Source organism: Eschrichtius robustus, chromosome 13 (genome assembly GCF_028021215.1).
Source record: "Eschrichtius robustus isolate mEscRob2 chromosome 13, mEscRob2.pri, whole genome shotgun sequence".
Classification (NCBI taxonomy): Eukaryota; Metazoa; Chordata; class Mammalia; order Artiodactyla; family Eschrichtiidae; genus Eschrichtius; species Eschrichtius robustus.
Window position 1 is genome coordinate 85,990,495 of NC_090836.1, and position 26,369 is coordinate 86,016,863.

The 26,369-nt window shown below is 38.5% G+C and overlaps 1 protein-coding gene across 4 annotated transcripts in view; it reads left to right on the forward strand.

Moving 5' to 3' along the window:
• ANO4 (anoctamin 4) overlaps positions 1 to 26,369 on the forward strand; it is a 461,908-nt gene that overhangs the window by 400,214 nt on the left and 35,325 nt on the right. For all 4 annotated transcript variants that reach the window (XM_068560975.1, XM_068560976.1, XM_068560977.1 and 1 more), the window contains 5 exons: positions 4,700 to 4,736; positions 6,792 to 6,903; positions 7,861 to 7,918; positions 8,058 to 8,155; positions 9,975 to 10,117. In XM_068560975.1, coding sequence (XP_068417076.1) covers positions 4,700 to 4,736; positions 6,792 to 6,903; positions 7,861 to 7,918; positions 8,058 to 8,155; positions 9,975 to 10,117 — 448 coding nt within the window. The remainder of the gene's footprint in view (positions 1 to 4,699; positions 4,737 to 6,791; positions 6,904 to 7,860; positions 7,919 to 8,057; positions 8,156 to 9,974; positions 10,118 to 26,369) is intronic.

Below are 26,369 nucleotides of genomic sequence, written 5' to 3' on the forward strand. Positions count from 1 at the left end.
CTAGAGCAAGCTTCATCCATGCAAGTCAGCCTCTGTTCACTGTGTCCAGTGGCTTTCCTCTCGCTCAGAATAAAAGTTCTGCCTTCACATGGAGATCCAGGGCCTCCCTCATCTGGCCCCAGCGAGGTCTCTGACTTTGTCTCCTCCCTCCTCACCTTGACTTTCCTGCTTCTCACTTGCCTTCCCTTTTTTCTTCAATGTGCCAGGCAAGCTCTCACCCTAGGACTTTTGACTTGCTCTTCTCTCTACCTGGAACAGTCTTTCCCATGGAGTCTGCAGAGTTTACTCCTGCACCTCCTTCAGGTCTTTGTTCAACTGTTACTTTTCCAGTATAAGGCTTCCCTGGTCATTCAATTTAAAATTGCAACCCACTCCTGCTGTCTGACTATTTCCTAGCTCCTTGCCCGCTTTATTTTGTTCTATGGCATTAATCACCATCTAATAGGCTATTTTTAAAAATTTATTTTGTTATTTATCTTCTCCGTTGGATTGTAGCCCCAAGAGGGCAGAAACTTTTGTCTTTTCTGATAAGACTAGTAGAAGATGTAAGTTTCCAAACTCTGGCAGCCTCTGTTTCTGGCAGAGGCTGCCAGAAACAGGCTCTGGCTTATAGTAGGCTCTCAGTAAATTGTTGTTACTATTTGCAGAACAAAAGGCAATGGCTGACATTGTTAGACTTGAGGTTTGTAGGAGGGAATAAATAACGTATGTAGAGTGCCAAGTATAGTGTTAGGCATGGAGTACGTGTTCAATTATAGTTCCCCTCACCCTTATTTATACTGCAACTTAAATCTGGGCCATTGTGCTGAAATCACTGAGATAATGAAATATAGGTAATTTATTATTATTATTAAAGATACAAGAACTTCTTTATTATTTTAGAAAAAAAGTTTAAAAATCCAGAAGGTAGAAAAAAAAAAAGCACTTGCAGATCATTTTGACATGACGACTGTGTAACTGCTTGGTCAAGTGGAGATTGAAAGTGGATGTTTGTCACTCCCTTGCACTCCCCCTGTCCCCGGTTCAGCTAGTCTCAAAGTTAATTGTGGAATGAATATTCATTGTGGAGGGGAGTAATTCATAGTGAAATTAACCAAACAGCCAGAGCAGTGAAAGATTCTGCGTCTGGGTAGCATGCAGTGAATTAAAGCTTACTGTATTTTATCATCTCTCTTCTCCAATGTCTTACTAAAATTTAATTTATACATCTTAAGAAATAAATTTCTGCATATATGCAGTGGGTCTATAAACACATGCTTGCTGGTACATTTTGACCAGGAGCCAGTGTTGTCACTTCATTTAACTGAAAATCACTTATCCAAAAACCTCTGCTTCGTGGAACACAGCCAAGAAAAGAGGAAATAAACTAAAAATGAAGCAGGAGGGGAGATGAAATAGTATATAATTAGGGACACTACAAAGCACCTACTGTGTGCTAGGAGCTAGACAGGTAGGCGTTTTACATGTTTTATTTAACAAAGGGTTTCTGAGTCACCAAAATGGATGACCAAGCCCACACACTAAAGCTGACATGTATCATTCTTAGGCATGCCCTTAAGGTTTCTTTTCTTTTCTTTCTTTATTTTTAGATACAATGTGAACACATTTGGTGTTCTGATTTCTCAGCCAACATCAAACTAAAATAACAGAAGGTTACTAAGGCAAGAATACTGACAAGGTCAGAAAATGACAAGCCATAACAAGGGGAAGGAAAGAAAATAAAAAGCATACACGCTCTAAAACCAGCATCATCCAGGACCCTTTTGTGCAGTGACCAATTGCCTTACCCTCCTCGGCCATCTCTGAGGACATCCTCATCCAGCACACACCTTTACAATCCTGTCTTATGCCCTGAAGCTTTGCAGGTTCCATTATGAAGGCAACCAAGTGTGTAATATAGCTGGGAAAGCTCTTCATTAAAATATATTTTAAAATATTTTAAGTCCTTAAAAAGCAAATATTGAATAAAGGGCAAACGACAGACTAATGGCTATAACATAGCTTTGACCAATTCAGAACTAAACTATTAATGACTGCTGAAATGACTCAATTTAAGACATTTTTATGATTCAATAATATAGTTTTTATAGCTATATAAATTGTTTTCAATTACTTAAAATTTTGGCCATACTGGTCTTGCAAAAAGAAAAATCATTTGGACATTAATCATGAATACTTTTTCATTAACTGAATATAAAAATCTTGAGAGCTAGATTGGTATTTAATTTATGTTCATTAAAGCCTCTAACTTTCAAATAATTATTATAGATCATATATCCTATTTCTGACTTTCTTCCAATCCTAACTGAAAAAGATCTATAAGGAATGCCTATTTTCTGGATTTGACAATGTGTGTTTACTTTATTGGTATTTTAAAAGAAATAAAGCTCATATTATTTTACAAAAGTATTCTGGATCCTAACAAACTATTATGCCTCTTAGTGACTAGTTACGGGGTTTTCGTTTTATTCCATGTCTTGAAAAATAAATATTTCAAAGACAGAGTGAATAGATAGATTTTCTCACTCCTCCTTGTCAGGCTCTTTCAATTTTATTCTGCTTCACTAGCGACCAAAGAACATCTCAATATAGTGGTCTCAAGCTATATATGCCAATAAAGGAAGACATTAAAAGTTATTACCATCCTTTTTATTCAGCCATACCAAAATAAATCTGACATTTCATTATAATCTGTAAACAGTGAAAACCACAATGACTTGTTCCAAAAAGAACTAAACCAGAAAATATGGCTTGCATCAGAACAAACCCACATACATTGATCAGGTGGACGAGATAAAATTAGAAGTGCTCATAGCTTCTTTTGGACATATCCTTAGGATCAGAAAGCTTGCTGTTAGATAAAGATTCTAACAGTGACCATTTGTGGCATCCAGTTTGGAAACTTAGATCTTCTACTACTCTTATCAGAACAAACTCTCCGTGCTTTCTGTCTCAACTGGCTAATGAGAAATCAGGCCTTTTCCAGAAACCACTCATGTGAAGCTCTCTTGCTGGCTATCAGTCCCTTTGTTTATGTGCTCTTTTCTGTTGCATCCTGCTCAAAGTCTCACTATCCATCTCATTGTATCATCAAGATAAAATGTTCACAGATGCCATGAATCCCAGTGTCCTCATACACTTTACTTTTCAAAAGGTTAATAATAATTATATTTCAACTCCTGTGCTGTTCCTTTTTTAAGTTCCAATTTTTTCAGTTTCCAAACAAAAATAACGATGGCATGTCACCAGCTCTCAAGGCCTTTGAGACAAGTGTGCAAAGCGAGGCGCTTTAACAAATGTACATCAACATGAAAGATTAAAGGATGAACTAGGTAATCAAAAATTATATTTTTGAGAAAGGTTGTCTCACCAGTTGAATTTAATTTTCCTTGATAATTATGTAAGTAACTTTACTAATACCATGCCTTTGTAATATTAAAATAATTTTGATTAGAATATCTGTCCTAATATGTTGTTTACCAGTATTTTATTTTTATGATACAATTGAGATGTATGACTCATCTGTAACACAAGATTTCTTATTGAAAATTACAATCTGTTTTAACATTGGACTCCAAGAGTCTGAGATTTCTATATACAAAATTTGATACTGTGGCCATGTGAGTTATTTATATCTTAATATAACAAACCACAGTCTTTGCTGAAAGTTTAGAGTCATACAATCTGAGTATTTAGACTATTTCTGTAGTTAGAAGAAATCTGGGGTAAAAGAATTCAAAAGTTAGGAAGGACCTCAAGATGAGTGTGTCCAATACCCATTCTCAACCACATGTAAGGAATACGATGGTCTAAAGAAGAGGTGAGGTAACATGCCCAAGACCTACAGCTTGCTGGCTGGTAAAGCTGTTATTCCAGCCTGGGGAATTTTAACCAGTGAAATTTCACTACTTTAGTCTAAATGTGATCTTAATTTTCATATTGTTCAAATCCATTTGACTAGTTTTCTTTTTCGTTTTCATTTATCATCTTTCATTTTAGAGAAAGCACTTGCTCTTTTCTTTTTCAATTTATACCCTCCCTAAGGAATCTCCTAGAGCTGGGTTTGCCCTTAACTGTACCCCCTGTACTTCCATACACACACACAAGCACAGGGACACACACCCCCTTCCATCCTATTAGGACCCTCCATTTACCAGATGGCTGGGTGAGTTAGGGATGCATCTAATTCACTAATAGAAAAGCAGAGTACTGTAAGTTTGGCGGTTCCCAATAATGTTTGATCACTTTGGTGTTTAGGAATGCTATAATCTAGAAAATCAGCCCATAAAAACAATAGGATTACAGACTCTTATCAGAAGCAGTCTTAGAGATTTTACATTGAGGAGATTTTGCATTTTTACATTGAGGATGCTTAGAGAGAGATTTTACATTGAGGAGGCCCAGGAATGTTGTGACTTGCCCAGCATCCCTTAGCAAGCTGATAATTAGTGGCAGCTGGCCTGTTGTTACAGAATTATTCACCCCAAAACAAGAAGTGAGATTTTTAAAATATTAAAATGGGACCTTGTACAATTCTTTCTTGTCCTGAAAGGACACAATTGTTGATGATGTTTTCATTGTTTGAGCAGTGGATGGTTAATGAAATTATTTTCATTTATGACTTAATTACCTATTTACTTCATAATTACAGATTTTAGAACATCTACAGTTTGTGAAATGTATTAAATTTATTTTACAGCTCTATGAAAAAGTTGCACTGCTGCTGACAAATTTAGGTAAGTGGAACCCTCTTTATTTCACAGTACAGTATTGTGGTCTGAAAAATACCTTCTCAAAGATTCATTTCTGAAACACTGCTGAAAACAAATATTCCCTTTATTTTGAATTGCATACAACAATTTTTTCTTTGCCCTCAACAGGACATGTTAAATATGTCTAGGAATTGAGAGAATCTTTCCTACCTAAAGCTTTAAAGCATTTAGACATTATCTTTCATGAGCTAATATAACTTAAAGTAGGTTTTCTCTTACAAAAGTACATGTGTATGAAGTACCTATAATCATTTAGAAAAGTGTTCATTTGCTGTTGCCTACAATTTTTATTTAATTAAAAACACAGCAAGTTTTAATGGCATATAAAATCACAGCAAAGTTAGTTGCTTTGAAGACTGGGAGTCTTTTATGTAGACAGGATAACCATCACTGACATTTGTGGAAATGACGTTCATCTGGACAAGTCATCCCTAGGAACATTTCTCTGACTCTGTAAAGCACCAGAACAATCTGGTAACCAGCTATAAGCTGTACATTTACTACATTTTCAAGATAGAGGAATTGTCCCAATTTCATTAATGAGATATTAGTCATTTTACTCTATGCAGTTTGAGAAAATTACATGCTCCCACACAAAACGTGTTTTAGCACATTCCCATATGTAGCTTGCCAAAGGGAGAAAAAAATCACAAAAGTGTTTTTACTTATAATCATCATTATAATAAAAGATGCCACTTTTTGAGCCCTTCTATGTGCCAGATACAGAGCCAGGCACTTGGCATATCTCCTTTAAATTCATTGAAATCTTCTGTCACCACCACTCTTTGCCCAAAAAGATAGAAGTTTATGTCCACAGAAGAGGTAACTGCCCATTGATAGACTGTGTCCAGGGGGGACCTTGATCCAGGCTGGAAAATATGCCTGTGGAGATAACAGCCATGGTCAATCTGTGGTTGGGCCACCTGGGAACCCACCCAAGCTGGCTGATGAGCTAGGAGACCTTCCTGTGTAACCAAGAGTTCATTAGCAGAAGTGAAGTAAAGCTAAAGCCCTTGAAGCATCCTTTGTCATTTCTTCCCTCAACAGCAGTATGGCCTTGTTCTGAAATTGACATTTAAACCAGTTTAAATCCGATTCTCATTCTTTCTCCCCTCCCTTCTCAGATATACTCCTGGGAAGCATTTTGAGCTATAATTTGTGGGAAAGGAATTGATGGGGTGAAATGGTAAATGAGCAATTAGAAACTCAGGGAATGTGGAAACAGAAAGTGCTATTGCATTAAATGCATTTTCATTGACGCTTGAGGTGAGGATGCAACTTCTAGGGAAGAATAAGCGCATTTGACGTGAGATTTCAGGTTGGAGGATTGATCCATATTTTTGGTTTGTATCACAATGTCCAAAGAGCATTTGCTGTATGGAAATTGAAATACAAGGAGATGAGAATTGGTGCCTGACCGATACAATAAAAGCTCTAAAGATGAGGTCACCTCCTCGGTACTTGTCCTTGAGAATGAAAATGATGGTGGATGAGGGTGACAGGTAACGGGGTCAGATGCTCATTCTGAGATGGGGGGGTCTGATTCCCTCTCTCCCAGTAGCACCTCACATCACACCAGAAATAGAAGAAGTTGAGACCAAGGAGTTATTAGGAGATGGGGGAGATCTGACCCCACACAGGCCCCACCCCACAGGTGGAAACTAAGAGCAAAAGGAAAGGCTCCTGCAAGGAGCCAGGGCCGGGAGTGCAGCCCCTTCAGTTTGGCTGCCTCTACTCCAGGCTCTCCGGGCATCCTGGAACAGCGGAACAAACGATATTCCCTGCCCTCAGACAAGTTAGCAGTCACTTCCCACCAAACCCTTGCTGGGGCTGGTCTGGGAGCTTGAGGAGCCCATGGATGGTCCATTCCGTCGCATGTCATCTGCAGGCAAGCTGGGGTCTCCTGCAGCCTCCTTAGGAAGCCTCTGCTCCCACCCTGTGCGTCTGGGGAGCCGGCCAGAGGCAGTTGAGAAGGGGCCAGACGCAGCCTCTCAAACTCTGCTCCCCTTGTGTCCACAGAACAGCCTCGCACTGAGTCCGAGTGGGAGAACAGCTTCACCCTGAAAATGTTTCTTTTTCAGTTTGTCAATCTGAACAGCTCCACGTTTTACATCGCATTCTTCCTCGGAAGGTAAGAACCCATTCTCTCCACACTTCCCCCGGCCAGGGACAGAGCGCACAGAGGTCACTGACCAGGGTGACAGAGAGGCCAGCCTTTAGGGTGATTTTTATAAAGTGTATAAAGAGGAGATCGGTCTCTTCCTTTCCTTTCCCTTCCCATTCTGGGGAATGGTCTCCATCAAAGTCCCTCGTACCTTTTCTTGTTAAGGTGAGTAGAAGAAAATAGTTTGCACTCGTGAGGGTGAAGGTAAAACTTGCGGGCTCCATCTGTACCTGACTCAGGCCTCTGGATCTCACACCTATAAAAGCAGGTGGCATCAGGGGGAGGACAGCAGGCAGTGTGTCCCAGATCCCTGACCTCACAGAGGAGGGAAGGACGTTCAGCCAGGAAAGGGGGCTGACGTAGGATGCCGAAGGAGACTGGGTAGCTTCTGAATCCAGCAGTTCTGAGGATTTGGAACGTCCAGGTACCATGCATTTCATTACACCAGGAAGTGTGTCTGAGGAGACGAGAACCAGGGAAGAGCCAAGTATTGGGTTTTAGTGAAATGGATGAGAAGCCCCTCCGCAGTTTCTAGCTACTTCAGTATGGAATTCTAGCTGAATAGTTTAGTTTTAAAAAATAAAAAACACGGCATCACTAATATTCAAAAAGATCTGAAGTGTTTAAACCCAACCTGCTGCTTACACAACAGCCACTTGATATTCAGCAGAAAATGTTAAAAGTCACAGCAGGCAGCAAGAACTGGCCTCTGTGGTCAGCAGCCAGACAGAAGGGCCAGGAGAGAAATATCCCCCAGAGAATTCCAGAAGCTGCCATTATGCCAGTTCCAGAGAGTTTTCCTAATTCCCTGAGACCTGTTCCTTACTGCACCAGTAATTTTCACAGGAGGATGTGCTAATCTGAATATAATATTCACTGAAGGCTACAGGATGCTAATGGTTTGTTTTTCTGTGTGTGTTGAAGATTCACAGGACACCCAGGTGCCTACTTGAGGCTGATAAACAGGTGGAGACTAGAAGAGGTCTGTATTCTCCCATCATTCCTTGTTTCCTACAGACTTGCGTTAAACAGGCTTAGGGCAACTTTGTGCAGATTAGAAACCAGACAGCCTTTCTTCCTGTCCATTGATTCTTGAATTTCTGTGTTTGCTTACCTCGCAGTGCCACCCTAGTGGATGCCTTATTGATCTCTGTATGCAAATGGGTATTATAATGGTGCTAAAGCAGACCTGGAATAATTTCATGGAACTTGGCTACCCGTAAGTACCTTAGATATCTGTACTTGAGAGGCAGCATGTCTCATTGGCTTTTCTAGGTGTGGCAGGTAAGATAAGCAATGCAGACTCAGCAGTTAAGCGTGTGTGTGTGTGTGTGTGTGTGTGTGTGTGTGTGTGTGTGTGTGTGTGTGTGTGTGTGTGTGTGTGTGTGTACCTGGAGCTAAGTCTTCATGCTTAGATATTCAAAGACAAATCATGAAAATAATAAACATTGGCTCTTTTGGAAGATTTAGCACAAATCGCATAAACAAATGTGAATATTCTTTAAGAAGTCTCTGTGGGCCCCTAAATAATTGGATACCTGCTTCCAAGCTGCTTTAAATGATAACGACACATTAACGAGGTCTCTACTCCCCAACCCCTGCAATAAGTCAGAAATGGTAATTTCTTTAAACTTCCTTAAATTCAGACTGTACAGAAAAGGAGCTTATGGAAAGAAGACCTAAAAAAATGATTCAAAAAAGAAACTGGAGTATTTCTAAGGAAGCATATCCTAACCAGTAAAAACATCATTACCTGATGATAACAGTTTATGTTGATGGCAATGGGCCAAAACCTGCATCACCTTTGTAAGGATAACCTTGAATTTGGCTGTGTTTGCTCAGTTCTGGTCAGTTAAGTTTTAAAGGGACATAAATCAGCAGCACTTCTTTTTCTGCTTTAATTCTACACCTACAGGTTTCCATGTCAGCTCAAGTGTCTCCATAGAGAATTCCAGGTTTCAGGGAAGACCACTCAGCCAGAAGAATTAGCTGGAACTTGGTTCACTTCAAAAAGTCATCTCTTAGCTCCCCGTCAGAACCAATGCCAGTAATTTTCTCTTCTTAGATTTATTTTTAGAAAACTTCTTCCAAGTGTTGATGTTTTCTATAAAACTTTAAAAAAAAAAAAAAAGCATAAAATTTAAAAATTAGAAGCATTATATTCTCTTTTAAAGTATCATCCATAACTTATCAAAATGTCATAGACATCAAGGGAACTATATTTATCTTCTACTAATATGGACATAGAGCAAAATTGTGAAGTAGGCAGACTTGTCCTCGATACCCATCCCCTTATTTAGTTTATTTCACATTTGTTTTTGCTTCAGCATCGCTACTCTCAGATACCCCTCAGCTTTCTCCTTGCCCCCTACAGCACACAAACCTGACGCCCCTGCCCCGATTTCTTCAACCCTGTTCCGTATCGTAAGATGCACATCTGAACACTGCCAAGGATTAATGTACTAACCTCACCAGTGTGAGATGCATTTTATTGGGAATCAGAGCCTCTGTCAAAGACTCAGCCCAAAAGCAGGCAGATCCAGTTGTGGACCTGCGGGCTTCTCTATGCCAGGAGAGGAGGAAACCTTTGTGGGTTTTCAGACCTTCTAGGGCCCTCGAGTCAGAGTATGCAGGTCAGCACCCCATGATAGTAAGACTGCTCACGGGTCCTCAACTAAGCCAGCTAGGCCAAACCCTCTTCTCCTCAGAGGCCTGCGGGTTGCCTTTGTACTGGGGGATCAGGCTATCAATGTTCTCAGTCCTCTGCCCAACCCTCCGAGGCAACCCTGGACGAGAGACAGTTTCGTGAATGATTAAAATAAGTTCATCAATCATTCTGTTCACCTGCAAGTACAAATGCTTGAAGTGTAGCCTACATTGTTATTTCCTTTCTAATCCAAGGCTTCATTTCCTTGGCAGCCTGTCCTAAATTTTTTAAACTATTGTTCTATAGTCTAACTCTATTTCTTATTACGTAAGTCTTATGAACAGCTATGTACATATATATTTTTTTTTAGTAAATTGATCTTGTCGTGCAGGTTAATTCAGAATTGGTGGACTAGAAGGAAAGTGCGACAAGAACGTGGACCTGAAAGGAAACTAAGTTTCCCACAGTGGGAAAAGGACTACAACCTTCAGCCAATGAACGCCTACGGACTTTTCGACGAATACTTAGAAATGAGTATGAAAATAGCCTATTTCATCTGATTTTTAAAAATTGTATTGAAGTAGAGTTAATTTACAATGTGTTAATTTCTGCTGTACAGCAAAATGACTCAGTTATCATTCTTTTTCATATTCTTTTCCATTATGGTTTATCATAGGATATTGAATATGGTTCCCTGTGCTATTGAGTAGGACCTTGTTGTCTGTTTTATCCTATTAATGATAAATGTAAATTCTAGCTACCTTTAACTAGACATACACCATTATCATCGAGGCTAGCAGCATGGGGGGATTCTTGAGCTAAATGCAGAGGAAGGGTGTTCTTGCTTTAAGAAGCTTTATTGACAGAAATAGTGCCAAGTCACTTCACATTCTTCATGACATTGTGTCCTGTCCCTTGTAATACATGACCAGAAAAAAAATGAGCTGAAAACTTGGTGAACCAAAGAAAAAGGAGTGATCACTCATGGTGTGATTGATTCATTCATTCAGCAGACATGTTGTTTTTTTTTTTATTGAAGTATAGTTAATTTACAATGTTGTGTTAGTTTCAGGTGTATGGCAAAGTGATTCAGTTATACATAAAAGAATATAAACATTCTTTTTCATATTCCTTTCTATTATAGTTTATTATAAGATATTTAATATAGTTCCCTGTGCTATACAGTAGGACCTCGTTGTTTATCTATTTTATATATAGTAGTTTGTATCCAGCAGACATCTTTTGAGCCATGTTATGTCCAGGCAGACATTATGTTTGGCACTAGAGATACAAGGAGGAATCAGGCACAGTCCCAGCTCTGAAAGAGTGCACAGTGGGGGAAAGTCAGAGATATAAAAGGTAAGTGCAATAAAGTGGCATAGATGCTGCAGTATGAGTCAGTAGGGGGTAGACTGGGGACAGCCATTTCTCTTGAGGGGGTGGCAGGAAGCTGGGAATGCTTAAGCTATGCTACACTTATATTGATGGAATCTGATTTCTCTATAATCAAATCCAAGCTATTTATTTTCGCATGTATCTGAGAGCATGAGCTTTAGAAACAGATTACCTGAGTTCAAGTCCCAGCCCCTCGCTTATTAACTGTGAAACCCTGGGCAATTACTTAATCTCTTTGTCTCACTTTCCTCTTCTCTATAATGGGGATAAAAATAGTAACCACTTCGGAGCACTCTTATGTGGATTAAATAAATTAACACATGGAAAGGGCTTAGAACAATGCCTGGCTCGTAGTATGTGCTTGATATATGTTATCCATGTCATTATTATTATTTTTCTATTCTTCTTATCTTCCAGGGGAGAAAAGCTTAACAAAATCCCTTAGCAGATACGCTGAGTGTGGATAGCTTTTCTCTTTTTTTCTAATTATGTTTAAGCTCTGTAACACTGGGGTGAAAGTGGGGGTAGGGATGGGCAAGATACATTACTTCTGAAAGAAGTTCTTTCTGGGCAAATCTGAAAATTAAAGCAGTAGTAGAGTTGATACTTAATGTTTCTTAGATCGCTTATGTCCTAAGTACCTACCAATGTTTTCAGAGTTTCCATTACAGAATGGCAGAATGATATAACTTGGAGAAGAAATCAATTTGGGCACTAATAATAACACTTAATAAAGGGAATTCATTAAGAGAACTAACCACTTGGAGGTCTCTTAATGAATTCTCCTCCCATAAAGAAGGAAATGAACAATAATGTTGGTATATAGAGTGCATGAAAAGAACTGGTAGTGCTCCAAATACTCCAGTATCTTTGCAGCAAGAAACAAATCTCAGAAGCAGTGTTACAAGCAGACCAGTGAATCCTAACTGCTTGCTTCTATTCTTGTTGTAATTGTTATTTTCTTAATGAGTTTCCTGCTATGTTATATTTTTTTAAATGTATTCACTGAAGTAGAATAGATAGTGAGAAAAGCATATAAATCAAAAGTGTACAGATCAATAAATATTCACAAATTTATGCACAAATGTAACCAGTCTATGTAGGTGAGGGGTTAACACACTACTGCCTTCAGACCCAAAGCCAGTCCACTGCCTGGCTTTGTAAATAACATTCTATTGGAACACAGCAATACCCATTTATTTACACATTATCATAGTTACTTTTTTAATTTAATTTTTATTTTATATTAGAGTACAGTTGATTTACAATGTTGTGTTAGTTTCGGGTGTACAGCAAAGTGGCTCAGTTATACAAATACATATATCCATTCTTTTTCAGATTCTTTTCCCATATAGATTATTACAGAATACTGAGTAGAGTTCCCTGTGCTATACAGTAGGTCCTTGTTGATTATCTATTTCATATATAGTACTGTGTATATGTGAATCCCAAACTCCTAATTTATCCCTCCTCCCCACCTTTCCCCTTTGGTAACCATAAGTTTGTTTTTGAAGTCTGTGAGTCTCTTTCTGTTTAGGAAATAAGTTCATTTGTATCATCTTTTTAGATTCCACTTGTGATATCATATAGCCCTTGTCTTTCTCTGTCTGACTTATTTCACTAAGCACAATATTCTCTGGGTCCATCATGTTGCTGCAGATGGCATTATTTCATTCTTTTTTATGGCCGAGTAATATTCCATTGTATATATGTACCACATCTTCTTTATCCATTCCTCTGTTGATGGACATTTAGGTTGCTTCCATGTCTTGGCCATTGTATATAGTGCTGCAATGAACGTTGGGGTGCATGTATCTTTTTGAATTATGGTTTTCTCCAGATATATGCCCAGGATTGCTGGATCATATGTAGTTCTATTTTTAGTTTTTTAAGCAACCTCCATACTGTTCTTCATAGTGGCTGTACCAATTTACATTCCTACCAGCCATGTAGGAGGGTTCCCTTTTCTCCACACCCTCTCCAGCATTTATTGTTTGTAGACTATTTGATGATGGTCATTTTGACCAGTGTGAGGTGATTCCTCATTGTAGTTTTGATCTGCATTTCTCTAATAAATAGCGATGTTGAGAGTCTTTTCATGTGCCTGTTGGCCATCTGTATGTCTTCTTTGGAGAAATGTCTATTTAGATCTTCTGCCCATTTTTTGATTGGGTTGTTTTTTTTGTTTTGATATTCAGTTCCATGAGCTATTTGTATATTTTGGCGACTAATCCCTTGTAGGTCACTTTGTTTGCAAATATTTTCTCCCATTAAGGGTTGTCTTTTCATTTTGTTTATGGTTTCCTGTGCTGTGTGAAAGCTTTTAAGTTTAATTAGGTCCCATCTGTTTATTTTTGTTTTTATTTTCATTACTCTAGGAGGTAGATCCAAAAAGATCTTGCTGCAATTTATGTCAAAGAGTGTTCTGCATATGTTTTCCTCTAAGAGGTTTCTAGTACCTGGTCTTACATTTAGGTCTTTAATCCATTTTGAGTTTATTTTTGTTTATAGTGTTAGAAAATGTTGTAGTTTTATTCTTTTACATGTAGCTGTCCAGTTTTCCCAGCACCACTTATTGAAGAGACTGTCTTTTCTCCACTGTATATTCTTGCCTCCTTTGCCATAGATTAATTGACCATAGGTGCATGGGTTTATTCCTGGGCTTTCTATCCTGTTCCATTGATCTATATTTCTGTTTTTGTGCCAGTGCCACCCTGTTTTGATGACTGTAGCCTTGTAGTATAGTCTGAAGTCAGGGAGCCTGAATCCTCCAGTTCCATTTTCTTTTCTCAGGATTGCTTTGGCTATTCAGGGTCTTTTCTGTTTCCATACAAATTTAAAATATTTTTGTTCTAGTTCTGTGAAAAATGCCACTGGTAATTTAATAAGGATTGCATTGAATCTGTAGGTTGCCTTGGATAGTATAGTCATTTTGACAATATTGATTCTTCTAGTCCAAGAACATGGTATATCTTTCTATCTGTTTGTGTCATCTTCATTTTCTTTCATCAGCATCTTAGAGTTTTCAGCGCACAGGTCTTTTGCCTCCTTAGGTAGGTTTATTCCTAGGTATTTTATTCTTTTTGATGTGATGATAAATGGGATTGTTTCCTTAATTTCTCTTTCTGATCTTTCATTGTTAGTGTATAGAAATGCAACAGATTTCTGTGTATTAACTTCGTATCCTGCAACCTTACCAAATTCATTGATGAGCTCTAGTACTATTCTGGAAGCATCTTTAGGATTTTCTATGTATAGTATCATGTCATCTGCAAACAGTGATAGTTTTACTTCTTCTTTTCCAATTTGGATTCCTTTTATTTCTTTTTCTTCTCTGATTGCCATTGTCTAGGACTTCCAAAACTATGTTGAATAAAAGCGAGAGTGGACATCCTTGTCTTGTTCCTGATCTTAGAGAAAATGCTTTCAGCTTTTCACTGTTGAGTATGATGTTAGCTGTGGGTTTGTCATGTATGGCCTTTATAATATTGAGGTACATTCCCTCTATGCCCACTTTTTGGAGAGTTTTTATCATAAATGGTGTTGAATTTTGTCAAAAGCTTTTTCTGCATCTACTGAGATGATCATATGGTTTTTATTCTTCAATTTGTCGATGTGGTGTATCACACTGACTGCTTTGCTCAGGCTTTAGGCAGCCTGTCTGCTGATGGGTGGGGCTGTGTGTGTTCCCACCCTGCTGGTTGTTTGATTGGCCTGAGGCATCCCAGCACTGGAGCCTGCAGGCTGTTCGGTGGGGCCAGGTCTCAGTGCCAAAAAGCATCTGCCACCAGTGTCCTTGCCCCCCCAGTGAGCCACAGCTGACCCCCGCCTCCCCAGGAGACCCTCCAAGACCCACAGGTAGGTCTGGCCCAGGCTCGTATGGAGTCACTGCTTTGCCCTGGGTCTTAGTGCACGTGAAACATTGTGTGCACCCTCCAAGAGTGGAGTCTCTGTTTCCCCCACTCCTGTGGAGCTCCTTCACTCAAGCCCTGCTGGCTTTCAAAGTCAAATGCTCTGAGGGCTCCTCCTCCTGATGCCAGACCCCTAGGCTGCGGAGCTTGACATAGGGCTCAGAACTCTCACTCCTATGGGAGAACCCCTGCGATATAATTATTTTCCAGTTTGTGGGTCACCCACCCAGCAGGTATGGGATTTGATTATATCATGAAAGTGCCCCTCCTACAGTCTTGTTGTGGCTTCTTCTTGGTCTTTGGGTGTAGAATATCTTTTTTGGTGGTATTGTGTCTTTTTTGTTGATGATTGTTCAGCAGTTAGCTGTGATTTTGGTATCTTCATGAGAGGAGGTGAGCTCAAGTTCTTCTACCCTGCCATCTCGTCTCCAGGCCTCTACATATTATCTGTAGCTACTTTTGCACTACAGCAGCAGAGCTGATTAGTTGTGACAGAGACTTTATGGCCCACAAAGCCTGGAATATTTACTATCTGGCTCTTTACAGAAAATGTTTGTCATCCTGTGAGCTACATCAAGAAATAGGATATTATCAGTATCAAAGAAGGCTCCCTTGTTTCCTCTCCCAGTTATAACTCCCTCCCCAACCACTTTCCTGACTTCTAATTTTGCCTTTTTAAAAAAATCTCTATAGAAATGGAATTATACATTGTAAATGGCTTATTCCATTCAATATCGTATTTATAAGATTCTTCCGTGTTGCTACAGGTAAAATTTCGTTTTCATTTTTGTATAGTATTCGTAGAATGTGTACCTGAAGCAAAATTATGAAACAAGCGAGTTTGTCTTTGATACCCACCTCCATCTTTCCTTAGTCACATGTAGTTTTGTTTTCATTTCCAATCCCAGATACTTTCCATTCTATCTTTCTCCCCTCCCCCCACCAATCCCTCAATCCTTTCCCATATCATGAAATGGACTTCTGAGCACTGCTAAGGATTAATGAGCTAGATAGTTGCATTTTAATAAGAATCAAAGCCTCTGTCAAACTTGAGTCAAAAAAAAAAAAAAAAAAAAAAGAGGCAAACTTACTTGTGGATGTGCAGGCATCAGTGTGCCAGTGGATGAACTAGTTCGTGAGTCTGCAGATCTTCTAGACCCCTGAAAACAGGAATTCACCACTATTTACCCATCCATTCTACTGGTGATAGATCTGTGAGTTGTTTCTAGGTTTGGGTTCTTACAAACAATATTGCTATGAACATTTTGGTACATGTGTTTTGGTTAACATTTGTCTGTATTTCTGTTGGGAATTTATGCAAGAGTGGAGTTACCAGTGGAGTGGCCATCATAATGTATGCATTTGTGGATCTTCAGTAGACACCTGCAAACAGTTTTCAAAACTCCAACTAGCAATATAAGAGCTTCAGTTATTCCACATACTCACTAAAACTTGTTAGTGTCAGTCTTTTTAAACTTTGGCCATTCTGGTTCGTATGTAGTAGTACCTCATCATTGTTTTAATTTGAAATTTCATGGCAACTTAAAATGCTGAATACCTTTTCATATGCTTCTGGTCATTTGGGTACCCTCTTTCGTGAATTCCCATTCAGGCCCGTGATTCTGTTCTGTTTCTCTTTCTTAGTGATTTTAGAAGTTATTTATATATTCTGGATATGAATCATTTGTCAGCTGGACCTGGAATGTCTTTGGTAGGAAAGTTTCCAATTATAGATTGAATTTAGTTAATAGATATATGACTATTCAGATTTTCTATTTCTTCAAGTAACCATCTCAGTAGTCTGCGGTTTAGTTGTGTTTTTCAAGTAACTTATCTGTTTCATCTAAATTTTCACATTTAGTGGAATAAAGTTGTTTATAATACTCTTATTAACTTTTAATGTACATAAGGTCTGTAGTGATGTTCTCTTTCATTTATACTTTCATAGTTTGTGCTTTTCTCTTTTTTTCCTTTAACAATCTGGCTAGAGGTTTATTAATTTTTTCATTTATTTCTGCTCTTATTTCCTGCCTTATTCTTTCTTTGGGCCTAATTTTCTCTTTTCCAAACATCTTCAGATGGAAGCTTAAATCACTGATTTTCTACTTTTCTTCTTTTTCTAATTTAGGCATTTAGAACTATGATTTTCTACTTTTCTTCTTTTTCTAATTTAGGCATTTAGAACTATGATTTTCTCTATGAATACTGCTTCACAGCTGTATCCTATAAGTTTTGATATGCTATATTTTCATCATCAAGGCATTTGCTAATTGCCATTGTAGTTTATTTTTGACCTATGGGGTTTTTTTAGAAATGTGTTGCTTAATATCAAAATATTTGAGGATTTTCTAGCTATCCCTCTGTCACTGGCTTCTTACAGTTTTTGTTTTTTTTTTCCCTTGTAGTTGATTTCTAATCTCATAGTGTTGTGGTCAGAAAAGATGCTTGATATGATTTCAGTTTTCTTTAATTTACCAAGGCTTGCTTTATGGCCCAGCATGTGATCTATCCTGGAGAATGTTCCATGTACACTTAAAAAGAATGTGTATTCTGCCTTCAGATGAAATGCTCTATAAATATCAGTTAAGTCCATCTGGTCTAATATGTCATTTAAGGCCTGTGTTTACTTATTGATTTTCTGTCTGGATGATCTGTCCATTGATGTAAGTGGGGTGTTAAAGTCCCCCACTGTTATTGTGTTACCGTCCATTTCTCCTTTTATGGCTGTTGGCATTTGCCTTATGCTCCTGTGTTGGGCACATGTATACAATTGTTATATCTTCTTCTTGGATTGATCCCTTGATCATTATGTAGTGTCCTTCTTTGTCTCTTATAGCAGTCTTTATTTTAAAGTCTAATTTGTCTGGTATGAGTATTGCTACTCCAGCTTTCTTCTGATTAACATTTGCATGTTATACCTTTCTCCATCCTCTCAGTTTCAGTCTATATGTGTCCATAGATCTGAATTGGGTCTCTTGTAGACAGCATATATATGGGTCTTGTTTCTGTATCCAGCCAGCCAGTCTATGTGTTTTGTTTGGCACATTTAATGTAGTTACCAATATGTATGTTCTTATTGCCATTTTGTTAATTATTTTGGATTTGTTTTTGTAGGTCTTTTTTTCTTCCCTTCCTCTTTTGTTTTCTTCTCTTGTGGTTTGACGACTATCTTTAGTGTTGTGTTTGGAATGCTTTTTATTTTTTGTGTGTGTATCTATTGAAGATTTTCAGTTTGCGGTTCCCATGAGGTTTTGATATAGCAGTCTATATATATACAAGATTGTTTTAAGTTCCTGGTCTGTACATTTCAAATGCATTTCCAATATCCTGCATCTGTACACTCCTTTTCTCACAGTTGCTGGTTTTGATATCCTATTTGTATTTAGATGGTTTCCTACCTTTACTGTATGTTTGCCTTTACTGGTGAGCTTTCCCATTTGTAATTTTCTTGTTTCTAGTTGTGGCCTTTTCTTTCCACCTAGAGAAATTCCTTTAGCATCTGTTGTAAAGCTGGGTTGGTGGTGCTGAATTCTCTTGGCTTTTGCTTGCCTGTATAGCTTTTGAATGAGAGCCTTGCTGGGTAGAGTACTCTTGGTTGTAGGTTCTTCCCTTTCATCACTTTAAATATATCATGCCACTCCCTTCTGGCCTGCACAGTTTTTGCTGAGAAATCAGCTGATAACCTTATGGGGATTCCCTTGTATGTTATTTGTTGCTTTTCCCTTGTTGCCTTTAATATTTTCTCTTTGTCTGTAATTTTTGTCAGTTTGATTACTGTGTGCGTGTTCCTCCTTGGTTGTATCCTGTATGGGCCTCTCTGCACTTTCTGGACTTGGGTGACTGTTTCCTTTCCCCTATTAGGAAGTTTTCAGCTATTATCTCTTCAAACATTTTCTCAGGCCCTCTCTCTCTCTTCTCCTTCTGGGACCCCTATTATGCGAACGTTGGTGCATTCAGTGTTGTCCCAGAGGTCTCTTAGACTGTCTTCATTTCTTTTCACTCATTTTTCTTTATTCTGCCCCATGGCAGTGATTTCCACCCTTCTGTCTTCCAGCTCACTTATCTGTTCTTTTGCCTCACTTATTCTGCTGTTGATTCCTTCTAGTGTATTTTTCATTTCAGTTATTGTATTGTTCAACTCTGTTTGTTTGCTCTTTATAGCCTCTAGCTCTTTGTTAAACATTTCTTGTATCTTCTCGGTCTATGCCTCCATTCTTTTTCTGAGATCTTGGATCACATTTACTATCAATCATCAATCAATCATTACTTTGAATTCTTTTTTGGGTACGTTGCCTATCTATCTATCTCCACTTCACTTAGTTGTTCTTCTGGGGTTTTATCTTTTTCCTTCATCTGAAACATATTTCTTTTTGCTGTCTCATTTTGTCTGACTTTCTGTGTTTGTGGTCTCCATTCTGCAGGCTGCAGGATTGTAATTCCTTTTTTCTGGTGTCTGTCTCCTGGTGGGTGAGGCTGGTCTAAGAGGCTTGTGCAGACTTCCTGGTGGGAGGGACTGGTTCCTGCCTACTAGTGGGTGGAGCTGGGTCTTGTCCCTCTGTTGGGCAGGGCCATGTCTAGGGGTGTGTTTAGAGGTGGCTGTGTGCTCAGGAAGACTTTAAGCAGCCTGTCTGCTGATGGGTGGGGCTGTGTTTCCGCCCTGTTGGTTGTTTGGCCTGAGGCATCGCAGCGCTCATGCCAATGAATACTCCCTGTTACCTCCACCACCAGTGTCCTTGTCGCTACAGTGAGCCACAGCCACCCCCACCACCCCAGGAGGCCCTCCAAGACCAGCAGGTAGGTCTGGCCCAGGCGCCTATGAAGTCACTGCTTTTTTTTCTGGGTCCCAGTGCACACAAGACCTTCTGTGCACCCTCCAAGAGTGGAGTTTCTATTTCCCCTGAAGAGTTCCTGCAATCTAGCCCCACTGGCCTTCAAAGCCAAATGCTCTGGGGGCTCCTCCTCCTGATGCCAGACCCCCAGACTGGGGAGCCTGACTTGGGGCTTATAACTCTTACTCCTGTGGGAGAACCTCTGTGATATAATTATTTTCCAGTTTGTGGGTGACTCATCTGGCGGGTATGGAATTTGATTGTATCATGAATGCACCCCTCCTACCGTCTTGTTGTGGCATCTTCTTTGTCTTTGGATGTAGAATATCTTTTTTTTATAGGTTCCAGTCTTTTTTGTCAATGGTTGTTCAGCAGTTGGTTGTGATTTTGGTGGTTTCATGAGAGGAGGCAAGCTCAAGTTCTTCTACTCCAGCATCTTGTCTCCAACCAGCATCAAACTTTTTTTTTCTTCTAATTCTACTGTGGTCAAAGGATACTCTGTGTTATTTTAGGCTATTAATATATGTTGAGATTTGCTTTATGCCCTGCATATTGACTATTTAGATAAATGCTTCAAGTGTGTTCTGCAGTTGTTGAGTATAATGTTCTGTGTCTATCAATCAATTGGCAAGGTTGTTTAATTGTTTTCAAATCTTATATGTCCTATTAAACGTTGTCTATTTTATCTATTAGTTACTAAGAAAAGGGTGTTAAGTCCACAGTCAACCTTGGAATTTTATCTTATGCTCCTTCTAGTTCTGTCAACTTTTACTTTATATATTTTGAAACTGTGTTGTTATGTGCAAACACTTTAGGATTATTCTAGCTTACTGTTGAGTTGAAATTTTATCTTATTTAAAGCCATTCTTCATCTCTAATAATGTAATATTTTGAAGATGTGATGGGCAAGAGGCTAAGGAACTAACTGTAAAACCTCCCCAAGGACAGAACTGAGCCTCTCGTGGTCTTTCAGGGCCAAGATAAAGGCCCACCACGTTCTCAGTCACAGCCAGAGAGGTGGACTGAGCTTTACAAATTTACTGTACCCCATTACCAGCCTGGCTTAACACGTGACCACATTGAAGTGACCCTCTCCTTCTTTAGCTGCCTAAGAGCAACACGAGGAAACTTTTCTGCTGGAAAAGAACACTCAGAGCAGAGATTAATAACTTGTTCTTAAAGGGCTAGTAGTAAATACTTTAGGCTTTGGGGGGCCAAGAGGCAAGATTGAGGCTATTATATTTTAAATGGTTGTATAAGTATTTATATAACTACTTAAAATGTAAAAACCATTCTTAGCTCACAGGTGGGTTTAAAAAAAGAACAGAAACAAAGCAGAGAGCTATTCAGATTTGGCCTTCAGGCTGTAGTTTGCTGACCCTTGATCTAGAGCTTCTATACGTCTGGCATACAATAAAAGTTACTAGGCTTATAACCTATTGAAAGAAGCAAAGTAACTATAAATTCTTAACTGGGGAAGGTGTCTGTTACTTCAAATGTGAAAGCAGAAGTGCATATGGTCAAACACTGAAAAATCAAGGAAATACAGTGTTACGTAAAGAAAAATAATGTTGCACTCGAAGTGATAAAGGATTCAAAATAGATGTTATGAAGAAATTCATTGAGCTACAAGAAAACACGGGAAGGCAATTCAGTGAACTCAGGAATAAAATTAATGAACAGAAGGAGTTCTTTACCAAAGAGATTGAAATTGTAAGAGACCAAACAAATTCTGGAGCTGATGAATGAGATGAAGAATGCAACAGAGATCACAGGTAATAAGACAGACCAGATGGAAGAAGGAATAAATGACTTGGAGTGTAGGAATATAGAAATAATTCAGTCAGAAGAAGACAGAGAAATTAGATTTTTTAAAAATGAAGAAACCCTATGAGAACTATCAGATTCGATCAGAAAGACAAATCTAAGAATAATTGGTGTGCCAGAAGAAAAAGAGAGAGAGAAGAGGCAGAGAGTTTATTTAAAAAATATTAACTGGGAACTTCCCAAACCTGGAGAAGAAATGGGACATACAAGTCCACAAAGCTACCAGAACACCCTATTACCTCAATGCAAAAAGACCTTCTCCAAGCACATTAATGAAACCATCACACATTATAATGAACTTAAAGGCAGCTAGGGGAAAAAACTAACCTTCAAAGGAACCCCAATTAGGCTGTCAGTGAATTTCTCAGCAGAAATTCTACAGTCCAGGAGAGAGTAGAATGACATATTCGAAGTGCTGAAAGATAAAAATTGACAGCCAAGAATACTTTATCCAGCAAAGTTATCCTTCAGCTATGAAGGAGAAATAAAGGCTTTCCCAAACAAAAGCTAAGGGAGTTCACCACCATTAGACTTGCCTTGAAAGAAATGTTGAAAGAAGTTCTTCAAGCTGAGATGAAGAGACACTAATCAGTGACATACAAACATATGAAAATATACAACAACAATAAAGGTAAAAAATAAACAATCACAAAATGGTAACTCTGTATTAGAATGGTATATTAACCACTTACCTATACTATAAAGGTTAAAGGAAAAGATCATTAAAAATAACTATAGCTACTATAATCTGTTAACAAATGCACAGCATAGCAAGAGGTAAATTGTGACATCAAAACTGTAAAAGGGTGGAGCCTTTGTAGGCAAATGAAGATAAGGTGCTATCAGCATAAAATGGACTATTTTATCTATGAGATGTTGTATGTAAGCTTATTGGTAACCTCAAAGCAAAAGTCTAGAGTTGATTCAACAAACATACAAAAGGGATAGACTGAGCATATCACCATGGAAAACCACCAACTTACAGAGGTAGGCAGAAACACAGGGGAAAAGGAACAATATAGATATAAAACAACCAGAAGGCAAAAGATAAGATGGCAGTAGTAAGTCATTACATATCAATAATCACTCTAAATGTAAACATAAATGGATTGAACTCACCAATACAAAGGCACAGAGTGGCTGGATGAATTAAAAAAACAAGACCCGACTCAGTCTCCCAAGGCAATAGAAATAGCAAAAATACACAAATGGGACCTATACAAACTTATAAGCTTTTGCACAGCAAAGGAAACCATAAGCAAAACAAAAAGACAACCTACGGACTGGGAGAAAATATTTGCAAATGATGTGACCGACAAGGGCTTAATTTCCAAAATATACAAACAGCTTGTACAACTCAATAACAAAGAAACAATAACCCAATTGAAAAATGGGCAGAAGACCTAAATAGACATTTCTCCAAAGAGGACATACAGATGGCCAAGAGGCACATGAAAAGATGCTCAACATCGCTAATTATTAGAGAAATGCAAATCAAAAGTACAATGAGGTACCACCTCACACGGGTCAGAATGGCCATCATCAAAAAGTCTACAAATAATAAATGTTGGAGAGGGTGTGGAGAAAAAGGAACCTTCCTTCTGTTGGTGGGAATGTAAATTGGTGCAGCCACTATGGAAGACAATATGGAAGTTCCTCAAAAAACCAGAGTTGCCATATGATCCAGCAATCCCACTCCTGGGCATATAATGGGACAAAATTATAATTCAAAAAGATACATGCACCCCCTATGTTCATAGCAGCACTATCCATAATATCCAAGACATGGAAACAACATAAATGTCCACTGACAGATGACTGGATAAAGAAGATGTGGTACATACATACAATGAAATACTACTCAGCCATAAAAAAAGAATGAAATAATACCATTTTCAGCAACATGGATGGACCTAGAGATTATCATACTAACTGAAGTAAGACAGAAAGAGAAAGACAAATACCATATGATATCATTTATATGTGGAATCCAAAATATGACACAAATGAACTTATCTACAAAACAGAAACAGACTTGTGGTTGCCAAGGGGTATGGGGTTGGGGGAGGGATGGATTGGGAGTTTGGGATTAGCAGATGCAAACTATTACATATAGAATGGATAAACAACAAGGTCCTACTGTATAGCACAGGGAACTATATTCAATATCCTGAGATAAACCATGATGGAAAAGAATATGAAAAAGAATGTATATGTATGTATAACTGAATCACTTTGCTGTACAGCAGAAATTAACACAAACTGTAGACCAGTTATACTTCAATAAAATAAATTCTTGAAAAAAGACCCAACTATATGCTGCCTTTCGGAGACACATTTCAGCTCTAAAGACAAACATAAGCTCAAAGTCAAGGAATGGAAAAAGATATTTCAGGTAAGTGGAAACCAAAAGAAAGGGGAGGCACCCATACTTATATCAGACAAAACAGGCTTCAAGCCAAAAACAGCAAGAAAGAAGAGACAGATAAATTCATTATATAATAATAAATGAGGTCAATACACCAAGAAGATTTAATAATCATAAATATATTTGCCCCCAACGTCAGAGCACCTAAATATATTAAGCAAATACAGTTGACTCTTAGATATATTAGGCAAAAATAGTTGACCCTTGAACAACAGGTTCAAGCTGCACAGATTCACTTATATGCGGATATTTTTCAATAAATACATACTGCACTACAACATAATCTGTGATTGACTGAATCCATGGATGTGGAGCCACGTAAATAAAGGGCCAACTGTAAGGTTATATGTGGACCTTAACTGTGCAGATGGTTGGGGCCCTAACCTCCATGTTGTTCAAAGGTCAACTATATTAACAGATCTCAAGGGAGAAACAGACAACAATACAATAATAGTAGGGGACTTCAGTGTCCCACTGTGAGTGACAGATAAATAATCCACACAGAAAATTAACAAGCAAACATTGGAACTGAGGCATACTTTAAACCAAATGGACTAAACAGACATATACAGAACATTCCATCCAATAGCAACAGAATATACATTCTTCTCAAATGCACATAGAACATTCTCTAGGATAGATCATATGATAGGATACAAAATAAATCTTAGCAAATATAAGACGATTGAAATCATACTATCTTTTCTGACCACAGTGGTATGAAACTAGAAATCTACAACAAGAAGAAAGCTGTAAAACATAAAAACATGTGGAAACTAAACACATTTCTGAACAACCGACGGATCAAAGAAGAAATCAAAAGGGGAATTAAAAATTATCTCAAAACAAATGAAAATGGAAACACAACATATCAAAACTTATGGAATGCAGCAGAAACAGTTCTGAGAGGAAAGTTTATATAAATTAATGCATATATTAAGAAATTAGATCTCAAACACTCTAATTTTACACCTCAAGGAACTAGAAAAAGAAGAACAATTTAAGCCCAAAGTTAGCAGAAGGAAGGAAATAATAAAGATCAGAGTGGAAATAAATGAAATAGAGATCAGAAAAACAATAGAGAAGATCAATGAAACCAAGAGCTGGGTTTTTTGAAACGATAAACATAATTGACAAACCTTTAACTAGACTAAGAAAAAAGACAGGACTCAAAATTAGAAATGAAAGAGGAGACATTACAACTGATACTACAGAAATAAACAGGATAAGAAGCTATGAACAATTATATGCCAACAAATTAGATAACCTGAAGAAATGGATAAATTTCTAGAAACAGACAACCTACCAAGACTGAATCAGCAAGAAATAGAAAATCTGAAAAGACCAATAATGAGGAAAGAGATTGAATCAGTAATCAAAAGCCTCCCAACACAGAAAACCCTAGAACCAGACAGCTTCACTGGTGAATTTTCTAACAATTAAAGAAGAATTAATACCAGTCCTTCTCAAATGCTTAAAAAAATTGAAGAGGAGGGAACACTACCAAACTCATTCTGCAAAGCCAACATTACCCTGATACCAAAACCAGATAAGGATACTATAAGAAAAGATAACTTTGTACCAATATCCCTGATGAATATAGATGCAAAAATTCTGAAAATATTAGCAAACTAAATTCAAGAACACATTAAAACAACTGTACACTACAACCAAGTGGGATTTATCCCTGGAATGCAAAATTGGTTCAACATACACACATTTTTAAATGTAATATATCACATTAATAGAATAAAATATAGGAGGAACCAAGATGGCAGAGTAGAAGGACATGCTCTCACTCCCTCTTGTGAGAACACCAGAATCACAACTAGCTGCTGGACAATCATCGACAGGAAGACACTGGAACTCACCAAAAAAGATACCCCACATCCAAAGACAAAGGAGAAGCCACAGTGAGATGGTAGGAGGGGTGCAATCACAGTAAAATCAAATCCCATAACTGGTGGGTGGGTGACTCACAGACTGGAGAACACTTATACCACAGAAGTCCACCCACTGGAGTGAAGGTTCTGAGCCCCACGTCAGGCTTCCCAACCTGGGGGTCCAGCAACAGGAGGAGGAATTCATAGAGAATCAGACTTTGAAGCCTAGTGGGAATTGATTGCAGGACTTCGACAGGCCTGGGGAAAACAGAGACTCCACTCTTGCAGGGCACACATAAAGTAGTGTGCACATTGGGACCCAGCGAAGGAGCAGTGACCCCAGGGGAGACGGAACCAGACCTACCTGCTAGTGTTGGAGGGTCTCCTGCAGAGGTGGGAGGGGGCTGTGGCTCACCATGGGGACAAGTGCACTGGCAGCAGAAGTTCTGGGAAGTACTCCTTGGCGTGAGCCCTCCCACAGTCTGTCATTAGCCCCACCAAAGAGCCCAGGTA